The sequence below is a fragment of the Cervus elaphus genome, chromosome 11 (genome assembly GCF_910594005.1).
Source record: "Cervus elaphus chromosome 11, mCerEla1.1, whole genome shotgun sequence".
NCBI lineage: Eukaryota > Metazoa > Chordata > Mammalia > Artiodactyla > Cervidae > Cervus > Cervus elaphus.
In genome coordinates this window covers 18,681,494-18,707,272 of record NC_057825.1, presented here as the reverse complement: position 1 = coordinate 18,707,272, position 25,779 = coordinate 18,681,494, and the positions used below count along the sequence as shown (strand labels likewise).

Genomic DNA, 25,779 nt, shown 5'->3' with positions numbered 1-25,779 from the left:
CCCAGGTCCTAACAGACCTTCTCGTAACCCAGTCAGCCCATGTCAAGGGACCTCTCCACGGGCACCTGCCTTGAGAGGACCCGAACTTCTCAGCACCCATACCCACAGGGAGCAACAAGGGCTGCCAACACCAGCCAAGCACGAGGTGAGCGACCCCCTCACCCCTGATGTACGTCCCAGCGACTCTGTGAGCGGGGGGATGGCTGTCCCTCTCTTTCTATTAAAGGAAAAGGGCCCGGGGAAGCTGATGAACCCTCCCAGCTCCCATGGTGGGGAAGGATGCAGGTTTCTATACTTCCCTGTTGTCTCTCCAAGTCTGGGTAAGGATACAGACTTGGAACTCAGATCCTCATCAGGAGAGGATACCAACTCAGTAAGCCCCGTGCCTGGAATCTAAAATCACACCTCGTGCAATCTCAAGGAAATGCCACACCACTGCCATCTGCTCCAGGACCCAGATGAGAACCGACGCTAAGCCAACCCCACCCACACTCACCTCCGAGGCTGACACCTGTGAGGGTGTGCGACATGCAGGACACCTGCTCCTCCCATTAGTCTGTCTAAGCTCCCTCCCTGGAGGTAAGTCACCTCACCCGAGGCCAAAGAACACAGATCCTGTGGCCCTGGCTTCCAAAGACCCACCCCCACAGCAGGAAACCCTCTCCCCACCACTGTTTGGGGTCCTCGCCCGACACCCGGGGGAGCCCTGCCAGCAGCTCTCGCTCTGGTTACTCCCAGGGGACGGCTGTCTCAGTGAATGGATTCTCTCTTCTCTCTGAGCACATATGTCTTTTTTTAAATTATTTATTTCTTGTTTTTATTTTTTTTGGTTGCACTGGATCTTCATGGCTGCACACAGGCTTCGTCTTGTTGCAGCGAGCGGGGGCTTCTCATTGCAATGACCTCTCTTGTTGCAAAGCACAGGCTCTAGGGTGTGCCGGCTTCAGTGGTTGCAGAGCACAGGCTTAGCTGCTCCATGGCACATGGAATTTTCCAGGATCAGGGATCGAACCTGTGTCTCCTGCACTGGCAGGCGGATTCTTATCCACTGTACCACCAGGCAAGTCCCTGAGCACGTTATTTTCTCGCTTCCCCTTTCCTGCCAAAACACACTCTGACTGGAAATCAACCCTGAATCTTCACTGGAAGGACTAATGCTGAAGCTCCAAAACTCTGGCCGCCCGATGCAAAGAGCTGCCTCACTAGAAAAGACCCTGATGCTGGGAAAGACTGAAAGCAGGAGAATGGGGTGACAGAGGATGAGATGGTTGGATGGCATCACTGACTCGATGGACATGAGTTTGAGCAAGCTCCGGGAGTTGGTGATGGAGAGGGAGGCCTGGCGTGCTGCAGTCCATGGGGTTGCAAAGAGTCGGACACGACTGAGCGACTGAACAACAATACCACTCAAATGCTGAACTGGCCTGGGACCACCCCCATCTGCCCCACTGTGCCCCATTAGAGCGGGTAAACAACCCCAGTCCTGGTGCAGCAGACAGGCCACCCAGGGAGAACAGGGCTGGAGCCTTGGGGGGCAGGCCAGGCACTGCCCTGGCCCCCGGTCACCCATCACTTCTCTCAAGGACCAGTGTGTGGCCTGGGTGGTTTATGCTTTATATGATAAGACTGGTAGGAAATTCCCCTGCTGTCAGCTCTGCCTCAGTGGGCCAGCTGGCTGCATGATGAGGCATGAACATGTCCTAATCAGGTTTCATGTCAACAGTTAAAACAGAAACAAAAAGTTTTTTGAAGGGAACGACACATTCCACATTTGTTCTGAGGACCAGACATAATCAAGTTATCTGTGACAACCCACCCTCTCAGCCGCTCAGAATTCAGAGAGAACTCAGGTGGGAGGGCAACGACCCTGCCCTGAGACAGAGGCAAGGCTGTGCCCACATAGAGGGTGACACTCAGCGTTCCCCCCCCAACCCCCAACCCCCAGGGAAATCTGCTTGCCTATGGCTTCTAAGAAAAACTGCCACATCAAATTTCTACTTAGACACCCAGAAGGGTTGCAGAGACTTTCTACACAACACAGGCTGATTTCTTCCTTAAAGAAGCAACAACCGATACACCCAGACTTGTTAGCCCCCTGCCTCTGGGGGCCCAGGGGCAAGCCAACCTTTGTTCAGCAGGTGAGACCCACCAGCCGCATACGTACATGTCGCTGCCCGGGTTGGGTTTGACCGAGTCCTCAGCGGGGAGACAGCACTCCATGATTTCATTGAAGCCTGCGTTCCCGATATTCTTGGCAAGCTGCAAAAACAAAAGTCTGTTTCAGTGCACTCAATTATTAATACCTTCCACCGCTCCACACTACTCACACAGCTGATGATTTATTTAATGGTCTCTAAGAAATAGAGCAATAAAGCGGTTTGCCTTTAATGAAGTTGGACAAAACCCAAACCCCAGAGGTACCCATAAAACCAGAGACAAGAAGCGCCTGTTACAGAGGAGGGCTCTCGTAAAACGTTCCCTGGACAGAAAGCCTCCGTGGACTGGGAGGAGCAGGAACTTGGCTCAACTCAAGTTTCTATTCTTTCCCCAACCTCCCACCCCAAGAAGAACCTGCGCTCTGGCTGAGAGAAATCTAACAGCCTTTACTCTTGCCAGTGAGGGGGGGACCTGGGCCAGGAAGCCAAGATTCACATTCAATCATGGTTCTATTTACTGGCTTTGTGACCACAGGCAAGGCGGCTTCCCTGAGCTTCGGTTTTTTAATAGAAACATGGGGATGATACCTACCTTGCCAGCCTGCAAATAATGATAAAATGGGATTTTATGTGAAAGCATTCAATACACTAAAGCACTGAAAACACGTCTGTTTCAAGGTAAGGTTCTCACTTGCTGATCAACCCCCTGACCTAGTTAGAAAGGAGCAGGTTTCATCGCTGCTCCCTGACACAGGCTCTGTGCTGGATGCGGCGGGTACCACGTAAATACCACGGCTGGTGGCAGCCAGGCCACCCAGCAGAGTGGCACTTGGCACACTCCTGAATGGGTGCACAAATCTGGAGTGACTGGGGTCTTAGGAGCAGGGACTTATTTGTCCCATCCCCTGCACCCAGCTGAGCACCTGACCGAGGTGGGATTCTTCAACATCTAGCGAAACAAAGAAACCGAACGTGAACACCGGGCCCAGTGCAAATCCGGTGACTGGGGTCTTAGGAACAAGGACTTATTCATCCCACCCCCAGCACCCTGCTCAACACCCGATGGAGACTGGGTTCTTCAACATCCAATGAAACAAAGAAACTGAACAGGAACACCAGGCCCAGTGCTTTGCAGAGAACAAGTATTTTCATTTCCCATTTCCATGTTGAAAACAACAGTGGGAACAGTGACGCTTCCGGGGCTTCTGCCCTCAGTGAACCACACGGACACAGGTGAGCGGGATGTTCCGGGAAGCTAGGCTGTGCCCGAACGGCCTATCTCAGGGGGCGTGGCTGAAGGTACAGCCAAGGGGTCTGGGTTGGAGAAAGCCACGCTTCCTGGTGGCAGGTCACATGACATGGAAAGGGGGTCGACGCGGGGGGTGGGGTGCGAAGGACAGAGAAACACGCCAGCTTCCTGATCAGGGTGGGGAGCCTTCCTGAGTCTTCCTAGTCCTTGTGAACCAAGTTCAGGATGTCCTGAGCTCCAGGCTCTCAGGAGCTGCTGCCTGGGCCTCAGGCTGGGCCCCAGGGCCTCTGGTGGCAAAACTCCAGGCTGATGATCAGAGAAGCATGCCACAGCGGGTGACGCGGCGTACCAAGACTCTAGACTGAACCCCAGTGTCGGAGCCCCGGTTTAGAGCCAGGCACCTGCTAAGGCCCCACCGCTCCGCACAACATGAACGGTGTCCCACAGCCAAACATAGCCGCCTTCAGGGGGGTGCCAGGACAGGCCCCTGCACCGCCCCCAGGAACCCCCGGGGCCGTGGGCAGACGGGAGGGGGCGAGGGGAGGAGGAGGATTCCTGGGAATCGGGAGCTGCCTCCCTTCTGCTGGGCTTGGCTGGCTCACAGGGGCCAGCTGGTCCAGGGGGCCACCACGGCTGTGCGTCACAGCTGCCCAGCATGGGCAACGGGCCACCTCACAGCCTCATGGAGTCCTAGTGGATGATCCAGCCCGCGGAGAACCGTCTGGAACCAGGAGCCGAAGCACAGCGTTTGCAGATGGAGGGTGCAGCATTGTGTCAAGAAGACGGGGGCCCAGCAGGATAGGGCAGGAGCCAGGGCAGCAGGAAGGCCGGTTAACCAGCCCCGACCCACACGGCCTCTGTTCCCAGAGCACTGTCCCCGGACAGGGGACCTTGTCGAGGGGACACGGGGCCCCAGCAGATCTGGGGGGTCCGGGGTGCTTACAAGCCATGTCGTCAGAGAAGTGAGCCCCAGGGACGGCCAGAACACACATGGGGCCCTCGGGCAGGCTGGGCTCTAGGCCTGCTCCAAGGGGCTCAAACAAGACAGAGGTGAACAAAAAAGCAAAGGAAGGGACCTGTGATGAGGGCTGAACCAGCAATGCAGGAATGGGGACAGCAGGATGGTGGGAGAGCAGGGCTCTGTTCTAGATGCACCCCCCACCCCATGCCCTGGGACTACATCTCCCTGATGCGCAAAGCACCTGAGGATGGGGTCCAGCAGTGACACATCCCTGGAGACCCGGGGCACCTACCCTCTCGGGCCCCTGAGCCAGAAAGGGGCTGTGGGTTCTCTCTAGAGATGGTTTCCAGAGTTTGGGTGAGGACGGGGAGCCTCCGGTGCCCTGTTTTCATGCTTCCGGGTGGAAGGTCACGATTCCTGAGACATTCTGTCTTCCTGTACTTGTGCCGGGAGAAGAGGAGTGGACAGTGAGAGAAAAGACCTCCCTGCCCGAGGGGCTCGGAAGGACGGACACCCCTGGGACACCCCCAGGATGCAGCGCCTGGTGGGCCTGCCCCTCTGGCCCCGCCTCGGCCCCAAGTCCAAGTCTGGGATTCGGCTACCCCCATACGCGGGAACCAGGTCAGCGGATGCAGCGGTTTTCAACAATGAATCGGACCTTCAATCTCCCAAGTGGTTCCAAATCCACTCAGGAAAATGGGGTGTCATCTCCTGGGCCCCCTCAGGTCCCAGAAGGTTGGAAAGCTTGGAGTGCATGACACACAGATGGATAAAAACGGCTCTGGGAAAGTGAAAGAACTTGACACTTGTAGGCAGAGCTAAGAAACAGCAGTGAGCTCTAAACTGCTGCCTCCAAAGAAGGGAGCACAAAAAAATACTCTGAAAAAAAACTGTGTTTCCCCTGAGCCTTTAAAATGTCTACTTTAGATATATTTTATGAAGTATACAATACACTTCTTAGTAACTAAGACAAATGCAACTATACATTACATACAGGTCTTGGTTTTGGTGCTCAATTTTTTCTGATAGGGTTCGTGGTTTTTAAAAAGTTCATAATTGTGATATAAGAATAAACCTTTTAGCCACCTTTTTAAAACAAAGCTCTTGTTCAGGCTAGATAAGACAAAGGGCCTGGGACGACGTCTGGAGCGTGACAGTCACTCAGTAAATGGGGGCTGATGCTGCCACTTCCTGTTGCTCTTCGTAGCCTGAATGGCTTCACTTCAGCCCCGAGCGAGACAGCGGTGTCATCCGTAAGGAGGCTCTCAGTTTCTGAGGGTTTTCCTCTCCCCTCTCTTGCAGATCCAGCTGTTAGTTCATTTGCTTTACATTTAATAGCTTGTTAACAACCTCAGGAGAAGGAGGCATGAGGAGGTCACAAAACGGGCTTGAATCAGGACTGTGTGCTCCTGGGGTTTCTGACCCCATTCTCTGATGTTAGGTGATTTTTAAATTACTGTGGATGCTTCAGTCGTGTCTGACTCTTTGCGACCCCAGGGACTATAGCCCGCCAGGCTCCTCTGTCCATTGGGTTCCCCAAACAAGAATACTGGAGTGGGTTGCCATTCGCTTCTCCAAGGGATCTTCCCAACCCAGGGATCAAATTCGTGTCTCTTACGTCTCCTACATTGGCAGGCAAATACTTTACCATTAGCACCACCTGGGAAGCCCTTTAGATTACTGACTCAAATTCAATTACAGAACACTGAAGTTTTCTTTAGTAAATTCACTTACAATGTGAAACTGGTCATATGAAACTAGGAGTCTCATACCAACAATACTGTTCTATGAACGATCTAAAACTCAGAGCTGAAATCACAATCTTCTGTTTTAAGGAGGAAATTCATCTTTTTAAAATCTTTGCTTTTCAGGAGGCTTGCTGAAAGTAGAGTTGCTTTAACATCTAAGGGTAATAAGCTGGTGCACGCCAGTTAAGATGGCACAGCTTCCCTGAACTAATCAACTTAATACTTCAATTACCCCAGTTTCCTTCCACTGAATACGAAGTGATTCCAGGAGAAGGAAAAAGGAAGAAAAGGTAACTGCCAACCAGCCACCTTCACAGATGCTGCTAAAACCACTCGACTAAACATGGGACTTCAGCGTGCTTGAAACAAAAACAAATTAAAAAGGAAATGGTGAAGCACCACATCAGGGGAAGCTGTTTGCAAGACAATTTAGACAGAATTAAAGACTTCCATCATGAGAGCTACGCTGAGGCCATACGGGGGGACAGGGGCAGCATTTTACGGAATGAGCATCTGTTCAGAACGCAATGCCGACAGGAAACGAAGCTTCCTGCTCATGTCTCTGCTGTCTCCATCAGGCTGTCCGAAAACCCCGTCTCTTGTCACAGGACCCCCTGGTGCTGGGACCCTGGCTCGGGGCAGGCTGCAGCCTCGGATACGCCGGCAAGTCCTCCTCCAGTTCACCATCGTATCTCTTTCAGAGAGTACACAGTGTCTAGTTACCATGTGCGACCCCAGAAGACACACTCCGATGAACACACCAGCCCAGGACCCTGATACCACGGCTCTGTGAACCTGAAAAGCTCACAAAGGGAGCAGTCGGTCCAGCTGGAGGATTCACACATTACGACACGCGGATCATTCTTCTGGGAGGATTTTGTTCCAATCTTTCTGGAGAGGAGATGACAATACTTGATAGTTCTTACTATGCACCAGGTGGAATTCTAAACACATACATGCACACACAGGACGTGCATGAGTCAAGCCTTCAGGAGATCTTTTGTTCAGGCAGCATCTGTCTAAACAAAATAACTGGGTGCTTTAGAAAGGCTTGAAATTCTCATGCTTTACCAGTGTTATTAACACCTGACACACACTCTCCATTTATACCGGAGGAGTAAGGGTCTGGGCGTGGGGTCATGCCCGCAGTAACTGGGTTGGGGTGAGAGGCAGGGAGACGTCCGCATCCTGCGGGTGGCTAGAGTTCAGGGCAAAGAGAGGGTGGGAATAAACCCCACGTGATTCAGGCTCCTGCCCTTTTGTTTTTCTGATAATCACGGAGGAAAAGAGGCTTAGATAAGGGAGTTTAGGCAGAGATTAGACATCAGAAATAGCTGCAGCTGTCAGTTAAGCGGCCTCTGCCTGGATTTCTCCACAGTGGCTGAGTTGGTCAGACCGTAAACGCCTGAGAGATTACATAGATGAGGCTCTGAGCCAGGGGTCAGAGGTCACCTCCTCCTTTCATCGAGACGGAAACATTTGCCTTCCAGCCCTTTTGGCGCTTCCCTCTGCAGTAGGCAACAGTCTTGTGTAGACCATCAGATAAATTTCTGAGACGTATTTAAGCAGGTGTAACAGATGTGCTGGTATCAGGCTCCCACCAGCTTAAACGAGCTCAGCTGTTAAACAGTCATTATTAAAAATTACATTCTATAAATTCACGATCAAATAAACTACTACTGAGGAATTCCCTGGTGGTCCAGTGGTTAGGACTTCGCATTTTTCCATTGTTTGGAACCCAGGTTTGATCCCTGGTTGGGGAACTAAGATCCTGAAAGCATTACAGTGTGGTTTTAATATAAAAATTATACTAAAAACAAAGTAGTCCTCAAAACTCATCACTTCTGATTTTACTACATCTTACTATTCTATTTTTGAAGATACTTGAAACAACAGTGTCTTGTGGGGTGAGCTAACTATATGTGTGTGACCAAACCTCTTTCTTATGGATCATTCAGTGATTCACATGGTGGCCTGAAAATGGCCCCAGTGGGAGTGTTTACATCATGTGACTGAGCAGACTACAAAGCAGGACGTCTTTGCCTCCCAGACAGTTGGCTGTAGACACTGTCAGGGATGGGGCGGGGGGGCACGGAGGGGCTGCAGTGAGGTTTATGCACTCCCCACGGGGTGAGCCTTAGGGGGTTAAGAGTGTGAGCTCTGACTAAAGAGACCCCCACTCCAGACCTGGTATGTGGATAACACATAACCTGGGGCTTGTTACAACATTCTAAACCTCAGTTCCTCTTTTGTAAAATGGGGATAATACACCAAGGCCACGGGGTTGAAGAGCAAATGAGCTAATACACACAAAGCGCTTTGCAAAGTGCCTCACGCAAAATCAGCAGTTAAACCTCAACATAAACCAGTTAACACTTCCCACTGTTTCTTTTTTTTTTTTAAATCACTAGGTCGCAGAGCGTCGGACATGACTGAGTAGCTGAACAACCACAAGGGCTGTATAGCAGCTGCCCTGGTTTAGCAGTGCTCAATGAAAATGCACGTGAGGGGTTCGCGTCTATGCTGTCCCCAGGTACCAAGGTTTCATGTCCGCACTGTCTCCAGTTACCCAGGACACTGTCTGCACACACAGATCTATGACGGAGCCTATGTGTGTTATGACATTAACAATAACTGTACTATGTAACAAAGAATATGCTGCTTGGGTCTTGCCAAGGATAGCTTAGTTTTAAACTTCAATTAATCAGTGATGCTACTAACTGGGCTACCAGAACCCACTGTAATTTCTCCCAGCTTTGTCTTTCAAGACCATAAAGGAATTCCTTGGAAAGACATGAAGGATTTGTTTAACAAGATAGTTCAAAACGCATTACAAGTTCAGACACGTCCGTTCCAGAATGATCATCAATGAGACTTATGGCCCCTCAAGAGGTCTATTGACCACAGCAATTGATTTTCTGCCAAGACTATTGCTCTTGACATTAAAATCAATGGTAATCAATATCCTCTTAATATTTACTGTCCAATGCTTGGTTATCTCAACAAAGAACTTCAAACACTGCCTTCTAATCAGCAGTTACAGACTCTGAAAACACTCCAAAGAGCTCATGCTTTAGGTGCCCCCAAAGCACTTGTTCCTTGATGGGACTACAGTCTCCAGGCTCTGAAAGTCACTTCACAGAAAATGCTTCAACCTCTAATAGTGATCTATAGTGCATGGCTATGTGTATCACTGAACCAAGAATGAGAGTTTTGTTTGTTTGTTTTTTAAAGAAATACAAGCAGTAGAAGCAAGTATCATTATTTCTCCCAAAAGGCAAACAACAAGGGGCAGAGAAAAAGTCCACCCGAGGCTCAAGCGAGGTAGCGACCGCAGACTCAGCAGAACCTGGCTGACGACTCTGGAGGAGGAGTCTTTCCTGTCTCTGGGCTCCGTGTCCTCTCAATGCCTGGGAAGAATCGGACTCTGCCAACACTCATACCAGTCTCCACGCTCCTTTACGAGTTCACTTCCATTTTAGTCATTTAAGAATAAAGCTTTGCAACCCTCAACCTCTAGTAGCCGAGGAGGAGGGATTACCCGTGAGTTTCTAATTACCCAAATGTACTTGACAATATCAACAGCTACCAGGCTCAGGGGAATTTTAGGAGACCAAAATGGAAACCTCGCATTCAGCTCATCTGTGTTCACTCCAAAATTCCAAAATCAAGGGACCTAAAGCTTACCAGCAGTTCGGACGTTCCTAACACGTCTAGCGTCAGGGACTGCATCCTGGAGTAGTGAACGCCCAGCTCCCTGTGGATCCCGGAACATTCGATGCAGGTGAGAACGCCGAGGTTGGTGGAGAGCCACGTAGGATCTGCCAAAGACAGCGAGGAACACCAAAGCTTGTAAGGAGGGGCCAGGGTCAGGACTTGGTTCTTGTATGGTTACTACTCAACATGGAGTTTTGATGCACCATGCAGCCAGATCCTAGGTGCAATGGGAACCCTCATCCATCACTAATTACCACCAGTGGCTCAGATGGTAAAGAATCTGCCTGCAATGCGGGAGACCTGGGTTCGATTCCTGGGTCAGGAAGATCCTCTGGAGGAGGGCATGGCAACCCACTTCAGTATTCTTGCCTGGAGAATCCCATGGACAGAGGAGCCTGGTGGGCTACAGTCCATGGGGTCGCAAAGAGTCAGACATGGCCGAGCAACTGAGTACACACACAAGTCACACACAGTGCACAGGTGCACATATCTGTTCCCCTTCTTCCTACAGCTCCAATTGCCCATCCTTCCGTTCATTTAATAAATGCTCCCAAGGGACAGGGCTGTGTGTAGAATAGGACACAGTGCCCTCTAGCGGTCACGGGTCCCTGGACACAGACCACAACCCACCAGGTTGTACCAGCAAAGGGGATAGTCTAGTGCCACATGGGGGACAGCCTTAATTCATATGTCTGTATGTCAAAGACGCTAACAATACCAGCAGAGAACACATACTCTGTGCTGATGCCAAGCTCTGCTCAGCACAGAGCTGAAGTGAGTACAGTAGGAACAGCTCCACCTGTAACGAGAGCTTCAGAAATTACAGGTGCTTTCCTTTAATAGCTCATTTAACACATACAGGAGGATCTGGACGCACACAGGGCCGATGCCTTCACGATCTGGCTCAGAGAGGCCAGGGGCCTTCCTTGACGCTGCGGAGTCAGACTGCAGTCCTGCCTTTACCCAGGTTCAAACCCAGCTCGCATTGCATATTCACTTATTTGCAAAAGTGTCCTAACCACGTGCCACAGTTAAGCAGTCAAGATAGGTTTGCTGCATGCTGGGTTTACTGAAAAACTCGGAATTCAAAATAAAACACACTTGAGCATGTGAGCACAGTCCGGAAGTTCAATTCTCTTTGGAACTGCTTGTTTGCCCTCAGAAACTCATTGCAGGTAAATACTGTAACCTTGGTCATGTGAATCGTGAAGTTATTTTTTAAAATATTCAAGGTATAAAAATTTTATCTGAGTTTGGAAACACTTCTGGGCACCTGTGTTTCCACTTTTCTGGACCTATTCTGCTGTTATCAACTGTGTCATGCTTAGTAGACACATGCTTTAATATGTCATGTCATATTAAAGTAGACTATTAATACTTTATAGTCTTAGCATTGTCTTAGCATTTTAAAACAAAAATGTTGTAGCTCTGACTTTGTTTCTTACAAGAGTGTTTTAGAAGTCCAAGTACTGCATGTCCTCATCTAAGAAAAAAGTGTGATTTACTACTTTTGCTACCCACCTCATCTCCTGCCAAAGACATGTTATTAATGGTCCAAGGCCTCAGGAGGTAATTCTTCAAATTACCCCCAAATACAGCCTCCAACCTAACAGGGACCCCCCTGCCCCCCACCATGGCACGTCTCAACTGTCCACTCTATCTTTGCTTTGTTTTCAATAAGAATCACCACAGAATTAGAGGAACGAGAAGGTAAGTGGCCATCCTAACCAAGCCACAACCTTTCCCATTTTACAAATATTCAGAAAACACTACTCTGCAGCTCCCCTGACCAACACCATTCCATCTGAATTATAAGAGTAAGCCAACTCTTTAAACTTTTAAAGTACTGTTTGTTAAAATCTACAATGATAATTTCTGTCCATTAAAAATGAAACCCCAGCGAATGTTAAAAGTTGCTCCAGTTGTGTCTGACTCTTTGGAATCCTATGCACTGTCACCCCCAGCATCCTCTGTCCATGGGGTTCTCCAGGCAAGAATACTGGAGTGGATTTCCATGCCCTCCTCCAGGAGATCTTCTGGACCAAGGGATCAAACCCACGTCTCTTACATCTCCACACTGGCAGGCAGGTTCTTCACCACTAGTGCCACCCAGGAAGCCCAGCAGGCTTTATCAAAACTCAGAAATAAAAACCTCATTTCACAGAACACAGCAGCTGGAAGGGGCCCACAAGCAGTCTGGACTGGTCCCTTCGCTTTCCAAACAGAAAAACCGCCATCTGACAAAGCCAGTGGTTCTTCCAGAGCCACTGGCGAGACAGCGGCTTAAAGCTGCCCCAGACGTGGTACAAAGAGAGGGTGGATCAAACCCCGGAAGGAGCCGCAGCCTCCAGCCAACAGTGACCGGTGACCCCGGCTTCACCCTCGCTGTGTGCTTCTGTTTCCAGTTCTCAGAAAGCGTTTATAACTTTCAGCTCTCTCCCCTCCGGGGCCTGTCCTGGGGGCTGGGAGGCAGACACCCTCTCCCCATTCTGCACACAGTTCAGGGAGCCCGGGCTGGGCTGGGCTGCTCTGAACTGGACATGTGACAGGACAGCAAAAATCCGTGACCAGGTTCCACAGCCCCTGGGCTGGGAGGGGGCGGCTGGGTCACCTGGCGCCCCGCAGTCACAGCACACGTCGTTGCCCGTCATGCCCTGGACCTCCGAGATGATCTCCTTCGTCAGCTCCTGGACGATGTTATTTTCCCCTGTGTTGTCATCTCCCTTAAATGCGTTATTTAGAGCTTCTTCTTTGCTGTTTTGCAGCACAGACATCCATCTAGAGAAGTAACAGTGACGCTCTGTTAAATCCCAAGGACAATGGCCCGTCCCAGGTTCCTCCGCTGCGTAACTTACATTTGACACTCCTGTTCATCCTCAGCTTGAAAGTGGTACGTCCTGTCATCTGCAGGGCAAGGAAGGGTTTTTGTCAATTGAAGTCTGGACAGTAATTCACACACAATTCCAAAAGAAAGTGGTTTGTAATTAACCTTGGGAAGAGTCTAAACTCCACTAGGAAGTCAATGATTTGTATACAATCAGGCACTCCCACCCCTTCGCAGGCAGGCCCTAGCTTGGAAATTGTAGCTTTGTGATGCAAATTAGCAAGCCGCCTCTGTGCCTCCATTCAAGTCTAAAGAGAACAAGTCTTTTTTTTTTTTTTTAACTTGCTGCAGAGTTGGTCCCCAATTGCTATGGCCCTTTGAATAGTATGAAACCCTTTTCTAGAACAAGGATCTTACAAGCTTTCTGGGTTCTTAGCCCAAAATGTGTAACATCAGTCCAGTTGTGGGAAAGCATCAGAGGAACACAAACTGAGAGCCAGGTGACCAAAAAGCTGATCAATAATTCTCAAAGTATCAAAGTAACAAAAGACAAGGAAAGATACAGGACCGCTATAGGCTGTAGGAGACTAGGACGAAATAGCAGTAGCAATGTGAAGCCCTGGGACAGAAAAAAGGTCACTAACAGAAGAAATGGTAAAATGTGAATAAGATTGTCAGTTACGGGCATTGCAGCCATGCAAACATCCTGGTTTTCACAGCTCCAGACATGGTCAGGAGGTAGTTCAGATAGTAAAGAATCTGCCCGCGATGCAGAACACGTGGGTTTGATCCCTGTGTCAGGAAGATAGATCCCCTGGAGTAGGATCACCCAGGATTCTTGCCTGGAGAATCCCATGGACAGAGGAGCCTGGTGGGCCACAGTCCATGGGGTTGCAAAGAGTCGGACATGACTGAGTGACTAATGCTAATGAGCTAATGGCATTAGGCAGTTCTGTACTAAGCTGTCAGTATTAGGAGGGCTGGAAAAGGGATATACAGAAATTCTGTCTAAAATCGGTCCAGAAACAACGTAAAAAAGAAAGTTAAATTTAAAACACAAAAAAAGAAAGAAAAAGGGGTGAGGGACATCCAAGTTCTGTAGACAGCAGGGCAGGGACGGGCAGGGCGTGTACTCTCTCAGGGTTCACAATAAACATCGATGCCCCTCAAAGAAAGCAAACACGGCATCTCCAGCCGCTGCTGTTATTACACTTGTGCAAGCGCTTTAGTCCTCAGGAGACTTCTGGTGCGCTGGCCGAGAGGAGGCTGAGGCCCGGAGAGGTGAACGGGTAGGAATGAGTGCATCAGGTTTTCTGACTCCAGGTTCCAGCCTCCTCCTACCTGTCTTCTGACACCCAGGGGGAATCCTACCCCCACCCGTTACTGAGGAAAGGAACAGGGTTTAGGAGAACTGCGTCAAGTTCAGAAAAATAAACTTGATCCTGCAGTGCAGATGTTAGTGGCCGAGCGGAGCGTCCCTGCCAGGTGCTGGGAAGAGAGGAGAGGCCACTTTCCCCGCCTCCAGTCTACCTGGGGTGCAGGGCCTCACCCACCCCAAGCAGACCCTGGGTCCTGGGGAAGCCCTTGCCACGGCAGGTTGTCCAGAGGCCCCAGTCTGACATCAGGCTAATACCCTCCATTCTCCCCAAGTCACTTCATGGTCAGACCAGGCACAGGCCCCGAGGAAAATCAAAGAGATAGGGTAGGGTGGGGAGACAGCAACCCACGTCTGTAGCTAATTCTGTGCTCTAGCACGTGAATGGTGGGGATCGGGAGAAATTCTCCATGAAGACTGCCAAGTAAGAATTCCCTGGCATGCACACTAAACAAGATGCCTTTACACCAAGAACAGTATCTAGGAGCTTCAGCTGGAGGGAGAAGAGCAACAGGATGTGGTTGGAACCCCGCTATGCCGGGTCCCGGACTGGGCTGCTCCTCCACTGGGGGCTCGGACTCCAGTTGGCCACCTGCCTTCCGTGTGGACCCTGAGGGTCCATCCCACTTAGGAGACTGACCCAGACCATCTCAGCTTCTGTACCTCCCACCCCACCAGGTGGACCACGTGATCTGAGGCTAACAGCTCAGGACTTGGATTTGTAAATAGGGGGGAGGGGGAGGGTATCGAGGGCAAGGGGGTCAGACGCGCTCCCGGAATGGCTGGCCTGGCCACAGGAACGTCCTCCTTGAGCAGCCAGGCTCACTGACAGCTTGATCAGCATGGCAATCTCCCTCTGGGGGAAAGATGGGTAGAGGAGGATCCTGCAGTGAAACAGCTGAAGCCAGCGGTCCGTCTGTTGTTCTTCTGGGCTCTCTGGGTGAGAGAGTCAAGCTGGCTTTGCAGGGTGAGGCTTAGGAGGAAGGGAAGCTCCTGGGGGCTTGGTGGACCCACATCCGAAACCACACCCTTGCTGTCCATCTGTAGCTTAACTTGTTTCCTCCACCACGCACGTGTGTTAAGAGAACAAAGGTGTCTTGGTGATGCCTGCCCCCAGCAACCTGCTTAACAGGAAGAATCAGGCCGGAGGCCGATCCCCAGCCTCTCAGGAGGCTCATCAGGCCAGGGTCTTCTCACTTTGCCCTGTCTCCCTTGATCGTTCCAGGGGCTGTGAGCATTAAACTACATAGTAAACTCCCCAGCCTCAATAATACAACCCCACACACGTCTTTAAAAGCCTCGCGATCTGAGGAGAGACTGAGGCTAATAAGACAGCATTCATCTTCAGGGGAGGTCGAGAGGCCTCACGCCACAAAGGAGCAGACTGTGGGGTTCTTCTGGGTGTGCCTCCAAAACAAGCAGCCTGCAGGAGCAGAAACGCTGACTCTCTGGTGGGAATACAAGTCGATTTCCAACCTGGGGGTCTCAAGGGCTCTGCTGGGGGCCGCATCACGCCAATATGACAGTGTTTCTAACAACCCCCAAGTCAGTGGAGCTCTGAAGACAGAGTCGCCCTGTTTTCACAGTGAAAGGACTATAGGCTGGAGGGTTGATCTAGCACAATCTCCTTGTTTACAAAGAGGAAACCGGAGGCCCGGGAAGCGGAGAGGATGTGGCGGGTTTACAGAGCCCCTGAGTGGAGCAGCTTCCTGTCCTCAACCCAAGAGACCAGCAAGCTGACCGTAGTTACCAGGGGGAGGAAGAGAGGACGCAGTCACCGGAAAAAAGGCATTTCTCCGTGAAAACCAATTCTTCAAAATGCACTGTTTGAAATGGGGTTGATGCCCTAGACGAGAGTTTAAAATAATTTCTCTGCAGCTGAGTGTCTGAGAAAGAAGCTTACGTGAAATTAGGTCAAAACACTTCTTCTCCTCGGGGTTGGTTTTCACTTGGCAGGTTAACAGGTTAAGCTTTGCGGGAGGCCGGTTAGCCTGTTGAAAGACAAAAACAAAAAACAAAAGCAGAGCTGAGTGGAAAGGAATGGGAAACCACAGCATCACTCCTCATCAAAATGCAGCAAGAACAGGGTCTCGCGGGGCTGCAAAGACAGCGACCAGAAGGCAGGCTTTCTCTGGAAGGCATGACACAGGTACCTGGCAGGGTGTCCCTGGGTCTCGCTCCCAGGAGGCAGCTGCCCTTCCCTGCAAGGGACACTCGGGGTCCCACACCCCCACCCAAGTTGGGGGACAAGTGATGCTGGGCCAGCTTTGAGGTCCAAGGGCAGTGGGCTCCCTGAGATCAAAATGCTCCCTGGCCAGAGCCCAGAGGCACTCCATCCTGATCAGCTGGGAACACAGGCTCCCAGATCAACTTCTAGTGACCTCAAAGTGTTTTCCTGAGCACTTTCAGGGAGAGTAATCTCAGGGCACACACATAATAGCAGAATCATATCCCCGGCTTTCTGAAATAATGACAGATGATAGATTCATGATCCTTAATGCCAGCCATCTGTGACTGAACTTTCCACAAAACCCACTTCATTCACATATGTATCCCCTACCCCTCCACACACAATGGTAACAAGAGATCACAGCACCCTTTTGTCAGAGATGTGGCAAAAATGACTACTTTACTACCATTTCAAAAACTATCATAACTAGTCCCCAGAAAGCAAAGGGCAGAGGATAAGAAGATAATTTCAGAAAAAAATAATTCCGAATGGCAAAATGCCCTTGGAAATCTTGGAGAAATCTCCCAATATGAAAGGCTTGTCTTACCACCCACCACACCGCTAAAGCAGAGACCGAGTCGAATGTCTCAGAGTTCAGCTGTTCTTACTCACCCTTCCCGAGGCCACCAGCCAAGGCAAGAAACGGCAGACGCCTGGATGTGGGACTAACCGAGACACACACTCACATGCATCCACACCTGAGCAGACCAGCGTTTACAGACCCACCTCAACTGAGCTTGGAGTCAAGAGGGCCTCCATTCCAAGAGGGCTGACCCTGGCAGTGTTTCATAAAAGGAACTTGGGGGTGAGCAGGAGCTGGACGGTCAGGGTTGGACTGGACTCTCCTGGTCACGGCCATGCTGCCCTCATCCCTCAGGTGGAAATCACGGGGTGTCCACCACAGCAGAAGCCCAACAGACGGCCCGGGTCATCAGAAATCCCTGCTCCAGGACTCTATGCTCGGCCTGATCCAGCACACCTTGACAGTCCCAAGCACCATAAACCCAGTTTCGGATCTGTATCAGGAGAGTTAACGGGCTCGGTGGGAACCAGGAGATCTAACGGTATAGTTCTACAGTAGGAGCCCACACCACCACAACTGCAACCAAGTGCTTCCCCAGGGGGCTTGGCCCACAAGAGGTATCCGTCTACTGTGTTACCTCTTGGGATCCCACAAGTGTTCAGGTGCACTCAGGTGATGTTCCTGGACTACTTCCAAGTGCTGGTGTCCACTGAATCTAGATACAGGAGCGGTGACAGGGGTATGACAGATCGTGGTCAATGCAGAAACGCTTCCATGGAGGAGAAGACGATTTTGAATAAGAATGGATACTTTTACTCAGTTGCTGCTATTGTTCTTTTTTTTTTTTGCTGCTATTGTTCTTGTAGTTATTATCGTATGTGCTTATACGAGGCAGGCACTGTTGAAAGCATTTTCAAAGAACTCACTCATTTAATTCTCCGAGGGAGGAACTGCTCCACCATTTACATAGAAAGTGACCCTGACAGTAAATCTGATGATGCAGGCACAGTTTGGGAGCAACGACACCAACACTGGAAGCAGACAGCCCGGCCCTGGAGCCTGAGCTCCTGATGGCCCTCGACACAGCTTCCTGGGAAGCAGAGCCACTACTGGATTATCTCTCAGTGTCCTGAGTGCAGCAAAGAACCACACTGGAGTGAGTGCTCCCCCCTCCCTCCATCCCCCTCCAACCTGCGTTCTTTCATATTCCCTGGGCAGTTGGGAAAGTGGTCCATTCTTACTGAGACACAACTTCTCTCAAAGACAAGCTTCCGACTTCACCGTGAGTGCGCCGTGAGATACACAATATACTGGAAAAACATCCAGTGCCTATCTATGAAACAGGAATGACGATGGAGTGAACGTGGCTACCGTTCCACAAGGACAACCGTGAGAATGGTCCACGACACACAGAAGCCGACCACGTTGAGCTGTTCTGAGTTTTACACTAACAAGGGCTTGCTACTGGCCCATTCACATTAATGATGAGTTTGCCAGCAAAGCTGTCCGAAAAATTCACGGGAGAAAAATTTTAAGCAGAGAACATTGTATCCATTAAATTGCCTCCGCGCTACAATTTTGGGGGCAATGCTCCCATCATTAAAATTCAGCTGTGGAACATGTCCATCTAGTCCATCAGATACCAATGTTCCTTGAGGGCCTAATTTGAGGAGCCTTGGTTTAGTAGGAAAAAACTCAGGAAGGAGCAGAAAACAGACCTACAGCCCTAAGTGTGTACCATGAAGACATGGGTTATTAGTGAGGCTCCGTTTTAATCAGGCCATTACATTTTCCCCCAATTTGTCAGGCTTTTAAAAAGGAAGCTTATATTCTTCCTTCTGCCTGATTGATAATCATTTAAAAATTTTTTTAAAAGATTTTCGTAAGAGCCAACAGACTTTTCTCTTCCAGCTTGGTGCAGTCTCCAGTCTTTGGCAGTGTGGCAAAGCGATGAATCTGGCAAGGAGGATATCTAATTAGAGTCATTTTGTCCCAAGGATAACTTCTTTCTGGTGCCAGAAAACACAATTAGCCTTGGCTAACAGGGAATACCAACTTGGGCTTCCTAGTGAATCCACCCCGGATGTCATCACTGCCCCTCCGCTGAAACACAGAAGACAACAATCTCGTGTGCCAAAGGCTGCCAGCTCCCAGGGAAGAAACTAGCTTTCCTATCAATGCGAGTACACCCTGAGCTTCTGCACGACGTAAAGACCCAATTCTCAGCTGGGTGGCGGATTCTGCTCTTGAGATTCCCACTTACTTGGTCAAGTCTTGGAAAAACTGCCCCTTTCTTTTCTGATGGTAAATTAGCACACTAAGGGAGATGCTGGCTGAACAGGTAAGCTACACAAGGAGCCAGATTCAAACCAGACCAAATCAAACAGGCCTCTCTCCTTTCTCAGTAGAGGATTCATTCACGTGTGAACGCTCTGTGGGTGCGGTGGCACTGGAGTGTCAGGGTCTGCCTTCTGCAGCATACAGGGAACCCCACTGAAGAAAGAGGGCTGACTTGTTTCCCAGGGGAGGCAGAGGGACAAAGCCCCTACCTGCCACTCTTCTGGGCTGGAGGCAGAGGTCCTCGAGGGCTAGGCAGCTAAAGGCAGGAGGAGGTGTCCAGAGAGAAGGACTCCCTGCAGCAGAATCCCCAAAGAGGAAACGCTAACTCAACACGTGGTGGTGTGGCTTGCAAGCTGAGCTGTCCCCACACTGGTAAAGCTGGTTATAACAGTAGTATCTGCTGAAAACTGGGACAACCCGGCAACATTTCAAGAAAACTAAGCCTCTGTATCTTTTAAGAGGAAGTTCAAGCAACAGAAGTGATGAGAACCAATGTTGTCAGCAAAGGATTACCAGAAATGACCAGGCCTGTTGTCATCTCTGAAGTGCAGGCAGAACCACTCTTTGGTTCAAGCTGAGGCCCTGGGTCTCGTGGACACGCCAATGAAGCCAAAGAGACCCGATGACTTTAGGGCTGTAAACAAGCATGCAGAGAAACTCAGTCTTACTTTATAACATTTTCTGCACTGAGACATTAAACCTGAGTTAAAACAGAGTAGATAACAGTTGGAAAGCAAACCACAGAATCACAGGTGTTAGGGCAGGAAGGGAACCTGGCCTTCCTCCATTTTTTCCACGCTCCACGTTAAAGAGGATTGATGACTGAATCAATCTGCTTTCCTTAGTCTACAGTACTGTCACCCCGACACACACAAACACACACACACACACCTATATGGACAGAACATCACATCAGGACCCACAATGCAAGGCCTCACAGGGACGAGGTGACTGTAAAGGCAGCCCAGAAAGGCCGGATTTTACAGAAGAGAAATGACCTTCAATTGCCCAGGCGGGAGCCCCATTCCACCCCCAGGTCAAAGGTCCCCAGAGACCCCTCCTGACTCTTGGCACCCACTACTTCTATGGTCTCTCCCTCCCCACACAGAGTGAGAGGACATGAAGGAAGCCACCTCTCCCAGTGGAACACAGACCATGCCGCAGTGCCATCCTTTGAGTGAGGTTTACTCTGTCTCCTTACTCCTCAACACGGACAAGGGCCGTTTCCCTGGAACCACACTGAGCCATGAGCTCCGTCCACGCACCCGGGCGCCCAGAGAGCCTGTGTGCGCTCCTGCCCAGCTCTGCCCCTCCCAGGGGAGCTGGTGATGGCGGGGAGGGAAGAAGGCTCTTCTCCACCGTGGCCTGCAGTCAGGGCCAGGCCTCTGGCCTGGAGCGTGGGAACACAGGCCACCACCAGCATCCTCTGTCACAGCAAAACGGCCACCAACTCCACCTCCAAACATTTAACAAATGTCTACCAGCCTCCGTGGCTTTCACCAGATCCCATGTCCACGCCCAGTAAGGTGATAACAAGCCTTAAGACCATCAGAGACCAGGGCCGTGTCTATAACTGTGGTTACAAGTTCCGGTCTCTGCAAGCCAGATTAGCCAACCATCCTGTTCCAATTGGTTTTCCAATTGGCTCAGCCTATGTTGGCTCAGTTTCCTGCATGGGCAACTGTATACAGGGTTGGAGAAAAGAACCTGATGAAGGCTGGGTGCAGTGTGTCTGCAGTGAAGTTACTGAAATCTCTCCTCTCTTGGATTTCTGATTCCCAGAGTCCTGACCGCCTGCTTTTCTCTAACGGAAAAGAAGAAATCATCCCAAGTGCGACGTTCAATTTCCAAACACAGACCACCCAACTCCTCAGATGTTCCTGACGCTGTTAGGCAGCAAGGGCCCCAGATCGGGGAACTGTGAACAGGAACACGTGTACCAAACAGAGGAGGAACCCAGACAAGCTTTTTCAGCAGGAAACGTGTTTAAAATGCACCCTCAGGGCCAGCACCCAGGGCCGGGTCCCCTCACCAGGCCTCCAGCCCGCACCTCTCATCCCATTACCACGGGGACTGCGATGAAAGGATACTTACGGTGCCGTGGGAAATGGTCAGAAAGCCGTTTTTCACCGAACACTTCCTTTTCTGCCACACTTTTCGGATCCTTATAGATACATGGGCAAAGATAAGGAGTTGAGAGATTGTGGATGTAGGACACTACACGACACACACACACCCTGAAGCCTCTAGCGATGCCGTCTACACACACACACCCCCCGCAAGCCTCTAGCGACGCGGTCTATGCATGCACACACACCCCTCGCCTCTAACGGTGCCGTCTACACACGCACACCCCTACGCACACCCCTCGCCTGTAGCGACGCTGTCTACGCACCCGTCGCTCTTCTTGTAGAGGTTGCCAGTGCGCTCCGTGCCGTGCTCCTTGTTCCCCTGAGGCTGGTGTAAACTATAGGCCGTGCTCTGGCGCATCTGCAAATCCTGAAAAGGGTTAAGAAGTGAGTTGTTTTTAATCCTGTCCAGATTCCAATTTTCAAAAGGCAGCACACAAAGACACTGACGCCCTTACAAAAAAAAAAAAAATTTTTTTTAAATTAGAGAATTTCCCCTCGTAAACACATCCAAAAAGGGACATACAAGTCATATCCTGGGACCCATAAATACCACCCACAGGCTGGAGAGGGAGATAACAAACACCGGCATCCCCAAACTGGCTGAAAGGAGGGGCTGTCTGGCAGTGACTTGTGAAGTTACTTAGATTTCACTCATTTACAAGCCTTAAGTCCCTGATGGTGGCAAGAAGCTCCTGGCGCAGCAAAAGCAGCCTTTGAGAAGAAAGGAAACACAGCGCGCTGACAAAGGCCAGGCTTTCAAGCAAAACACACAAACACCATTCCACCTCTTTCTTTGGGCAAGTTACTAAGCTCCCTGCCTCAGTTTCCTCCTGGGAAAATAGGAAACAACTTCTAGTCAGGACCGTAAACCTAGGAAGGCCTGAGGGAGACCACCTGTGTGAACACCTGGGATGTTACACACATGAACAACACCCTCCTTCTGACCCCATGCACCCTAGCAGCAGGGCCACGGGCATCCCTCAGGGCAGACCGTCCACCCCGTCAGCTGAGAATCTGGCCCATTCCACCACACCTGGCAAACTCCAGCCTTCTTGAACTAACTTTTTATTATAGCGTGAGGCAGGGGCCAAATGCATTCTTTTGCTCTGGCTATCCTGTCCCAGCGTCATCTACTGAAAAGACGACTCTTTCCTCATTGGAAAGTGAAAGTCGCTCATTCGTGTCTGACTCTTCTGTGACCCCATGAACAGTAGCCCACCAGGTTCCTCTGCCCATGGAATTCTCCAGGCAAGAGCACTGGAGGGGTTGCCATTCCCTCCTCCAGAGGATCTTCCCGACCCAGGGATTGAACCCAGGTCTCCTGCATGGCAGGCAGATTCTTGACCATCTGAGCCACCAGGGAAGCCCTTCTCATTGCACTGTCTTAACACCTTTGCTGAAAATCCACTGACCATAAATGTGAGGGTTTCACTGATTTATGTGCCCATCTTCACGTCAATGCCACACTGTCCTGACTACTACAGCTTTGTGGTAAGTTCTGAAACCAGAAGAGCTGAGTCCTCCAACTTTGTTCTTCTTTTTCAGGACTGCTTTGACCATTCTGGGTCCTTTTGCATTTCCGTATGAATTCAGAATCAGCCTGCGGATTTCTGCAAATAGCAGCTGGGATTTTATTTTGATAGGGATGGCACTGAATCTGTAGGTCAATTTGGGGGCATGCTGCCATCCTAAGAATAGTCTAAGTTTTCCAATCCATGAACATGGGCTGTCTGGCACTGACTTTTTAAACTCTGGAATATAGGTGAGATAATTCAGCAAAAAAAATTTTTTTTTTTTAATCTTCATCTGAGAAATCAATAATATGCACAACCATTCCACAACTGAACTGACAACAGAGCCTGAACAAGCAAGCCCCAGACAGCAAAAACATCCCCCTTTTCCACCGGGATTCATGCCCCTAAACAACTAAGGCAAACAGCTCATTCATGAGATGAGAATGGTCCCAGTTCCCATATTCTCTCGGAAGGGCAGCATACACTGGTACTAGACGTTTAGAGAAAACCAGCTTTAAACATCACTGGAAATGAATGCAGTGGAGGGGAAATGGAGAAACAATGCTCACTTATCTGAATCTCTGCAAAAGCCTAAAAATAGACCTGTCAAAAGGCTACACTGTACAACCAAGAAATACGTCTATTGATCTGGGGAGGGGGGGAAAAAAACCCTGAACAAAATAAGTGGTGAAACATGCGACACACTGCTAAAAGTGTTCATGCCATGCATATTAATCAGAACTCTTCACAGGTCTTATGAACAGGATATAAAGGACGTTCTTCTTTTCAGCAGAATCAGACACGATGCCAGAGGCTGGGGAAGAAATTACTGTTTTATTCTTCAGACAAGGTGTTTCCTGAATCAATTTAAAAGTGCAAGCAAATCTGAAACTATAAAATTTAAAATTTGTAAGAGGATTATAATCCATCCAACATAAAACTGAACCTGCTTTAGAACTACTGCAGCACCTTCCAGGTGACTTCTATTGTGACCCAACAAAAAAACAGACTTTCTTTATCTGTTTACACAACATGTGATCAAGGGAAGGAAGTAATGCTGGCCCTCTCATATAACCAAGATTTCAGCTGAACGGAATGTACATCAAGGGACAAGAGCCTTTCATTCTAAGGAGACCCATCACCTAACAACACGGAAAACTGGCCGGGGCGTCCACACTGCCCAGGCTCTCGAAGGCTCTCCAGCGTACGCATGCTTCCCAGGAGGGCCAAGGACGACCTAAGACCCGACGGAGTGAGCCTCCCCGTGGAGACGGTTTGTATGTCTGAAGTACACAGGTTATGTAGGCATTTTATAGACCTTCAGAAAGTGCTCATAAAATTCTATCAATACCCATATACCCTCTGTCCTGTGACACCCAGACAAATTCCCAGATCCCAGGCACCAACCAAGATCTTCAGTTTTGTGTGGCCTTATGAAGGGTTAGCTGCTGGAGCCTGCTGAGATAGACACCACCTAGATGAGCAGTAGACTCCATATCTGAAATCTTTAGGAATGGGGTGGGGACATGATATGTGCATAGTTGCTCAGTCGTGTCTGACTCTTTGCAACCCATGGACTGTGGCCCGCCAGGCTCCTCTGTCCATGGGACTTTCCAGGCAAGAATGCTGGAGTGGGTTGCCACTTCCTACTCCAGGGGATCTTCCTGACCCAGGAATCGATCCCACACATCATGAGTCTCCTGCACTGGCAGGCAGATTCTTTACCACTGCACCACCTGGGAAGGCCCTGGGAGAAGGATGCTGCATATTTTACACACACACACACACACCCCAGAAATATCCCTGAGCTCCCTAGGAATCTAGAACATCACAAACACTTTCACATTTTATCCATCCGCCTCTCAGAAAGTCTATGTTCAGATGACTCTCATGATGAATGGACTGGAGGCTTCAAGTCTCTCTGCGAAGGGAGTGGTGTGATGTCCAACCGCCCCCATCTCCCCCAGGCATGTCCCTGGACACATGTGCATGGACATAACGGGGTGGGGCTCTGCCAAGTGAGCACTAAGCTGTGGTCTGTGAACATCTCTTACCACCTGTTCCCCGTTACTGCTGGGCAGCATTTTTTTTTTCGGCCGTGCCACGCAGCTTGTAGGATTTTAGTTCCCCAACGAGGGATTGAACCCAAGCCCTGGCTGTGAAAGCGCCAAGTCCTAACCACTGGACCGTCAGAGAATTCCCTCTGAGTAGCTTCTTAAGAGATCCTATCTGACAGAGATCTTATTAAAATCACATAATACAGCTGGAAAGAGAAGAGCCCTACACTGGAAGCAACCAGGGCTCAAACCTGAGATCACTCCAGCAAATGCATTTCTCAGACTCAAGTTGTAAACGTGGGCTAACACTACCTGCCCCGCCATGCTGCTGTAAGGCCTGATTACTAATCACACTTGTCAAGTGCCTGGAAAACCTTGAGAAGTGAAGCAGGCAGGAAATGCCACAGAGGACATAGGGGGTAAGTCCTACCAACCAACAACGCAGTTTCTTTGGGGCATCTTACCTAATTTTTATGAACTATAATCATGGAGATTTAGAATTTTTAAAACACTGAATAAAATCCATCAACACCTTCACTTTTCTGTGTCACAGAGAATCCAGAAGAGAATCCAAAAAGAAGCAAATGAGAACTAAACAACAGTAACGCCCAAATGTTCAATTCTTTTAAGTGCAGGGACCTCAATTACAAAAATCATTTTAAAACAGATCAAATTTAACTTACACACATTTTTTTTTTTTTTTTTTTACTACTTGCAGTGTATTCACAGAATGTCCAGCTGATGAAATATCATCATCAAAAAGCAACACAGAGTGTGAGACACAGAAAAGACAACACATTCACAGCCAGTGGATGAGTGGGTTCTTTGGGCGTAAAGCCAGAGGAACCAGTCAAGAAGGTTCACTTGACCCCTGTGTGCATCTGGGGCAGACAGGCTGGTCAACAAAAAAACAGAAAAACAACAAGCCATTAAAGACTTCTGGTCTGTGCTGG

General features: G+C 49.8%; 1 protein-coding gene across 5 annotated transcripts in view; it reads right to left on the bottom strand.

The window, feature by feature from the left end:
• ASAP2 (ArfGAP with SH3 domain, ankyrin repeat and PH domain 2) overlaps nucleotides 1–25,779 on the bottom strand; it is a 153,617-nt gene that overhangs the window by 24,741 nt on the left and 103,097 nt on the right. For all 5 annotated transcript variants that reach the window (XM_043917025.1, XM_043917027.1, XM_043917026.1 and 2 more), the window contains exons 10-16: nucleotides 21,519–21,622; nucleotides 21,218–21,287; nucleotides 15,934–16,021; nucleotides 12,687–12,735; nucleotides 12,443–12,609; nucleotides 9,802–9,935; nucleotides 2,165–2,259 (exon numbers count right to left, since the gene is read on the bottom strand). In XM_043917025.1, coding sequence (XP_043772960.1) covers nucleotides 2,165–2,259; nucleotides 9,802–9,935; nucleotides 12,443–12,609; nucleotides 12,687–12,735; nucleotides 15,934–16,021; nucleotides 21,218–21,287; nucleotides 21,519–21,622 — 707 coding nt within the window. The remainder of the gene's footprint in view (nucleotides 1–2,164; nucleotides 2,260–9,801; nucleotides 9,936–12,442; nucleotides 12,610–12,686; nucleotides 12,736–15,933; nucleotides 16,022–21,217; nucleotides 21,288–21,518; nucleotides 21,623–25,779) is intronic.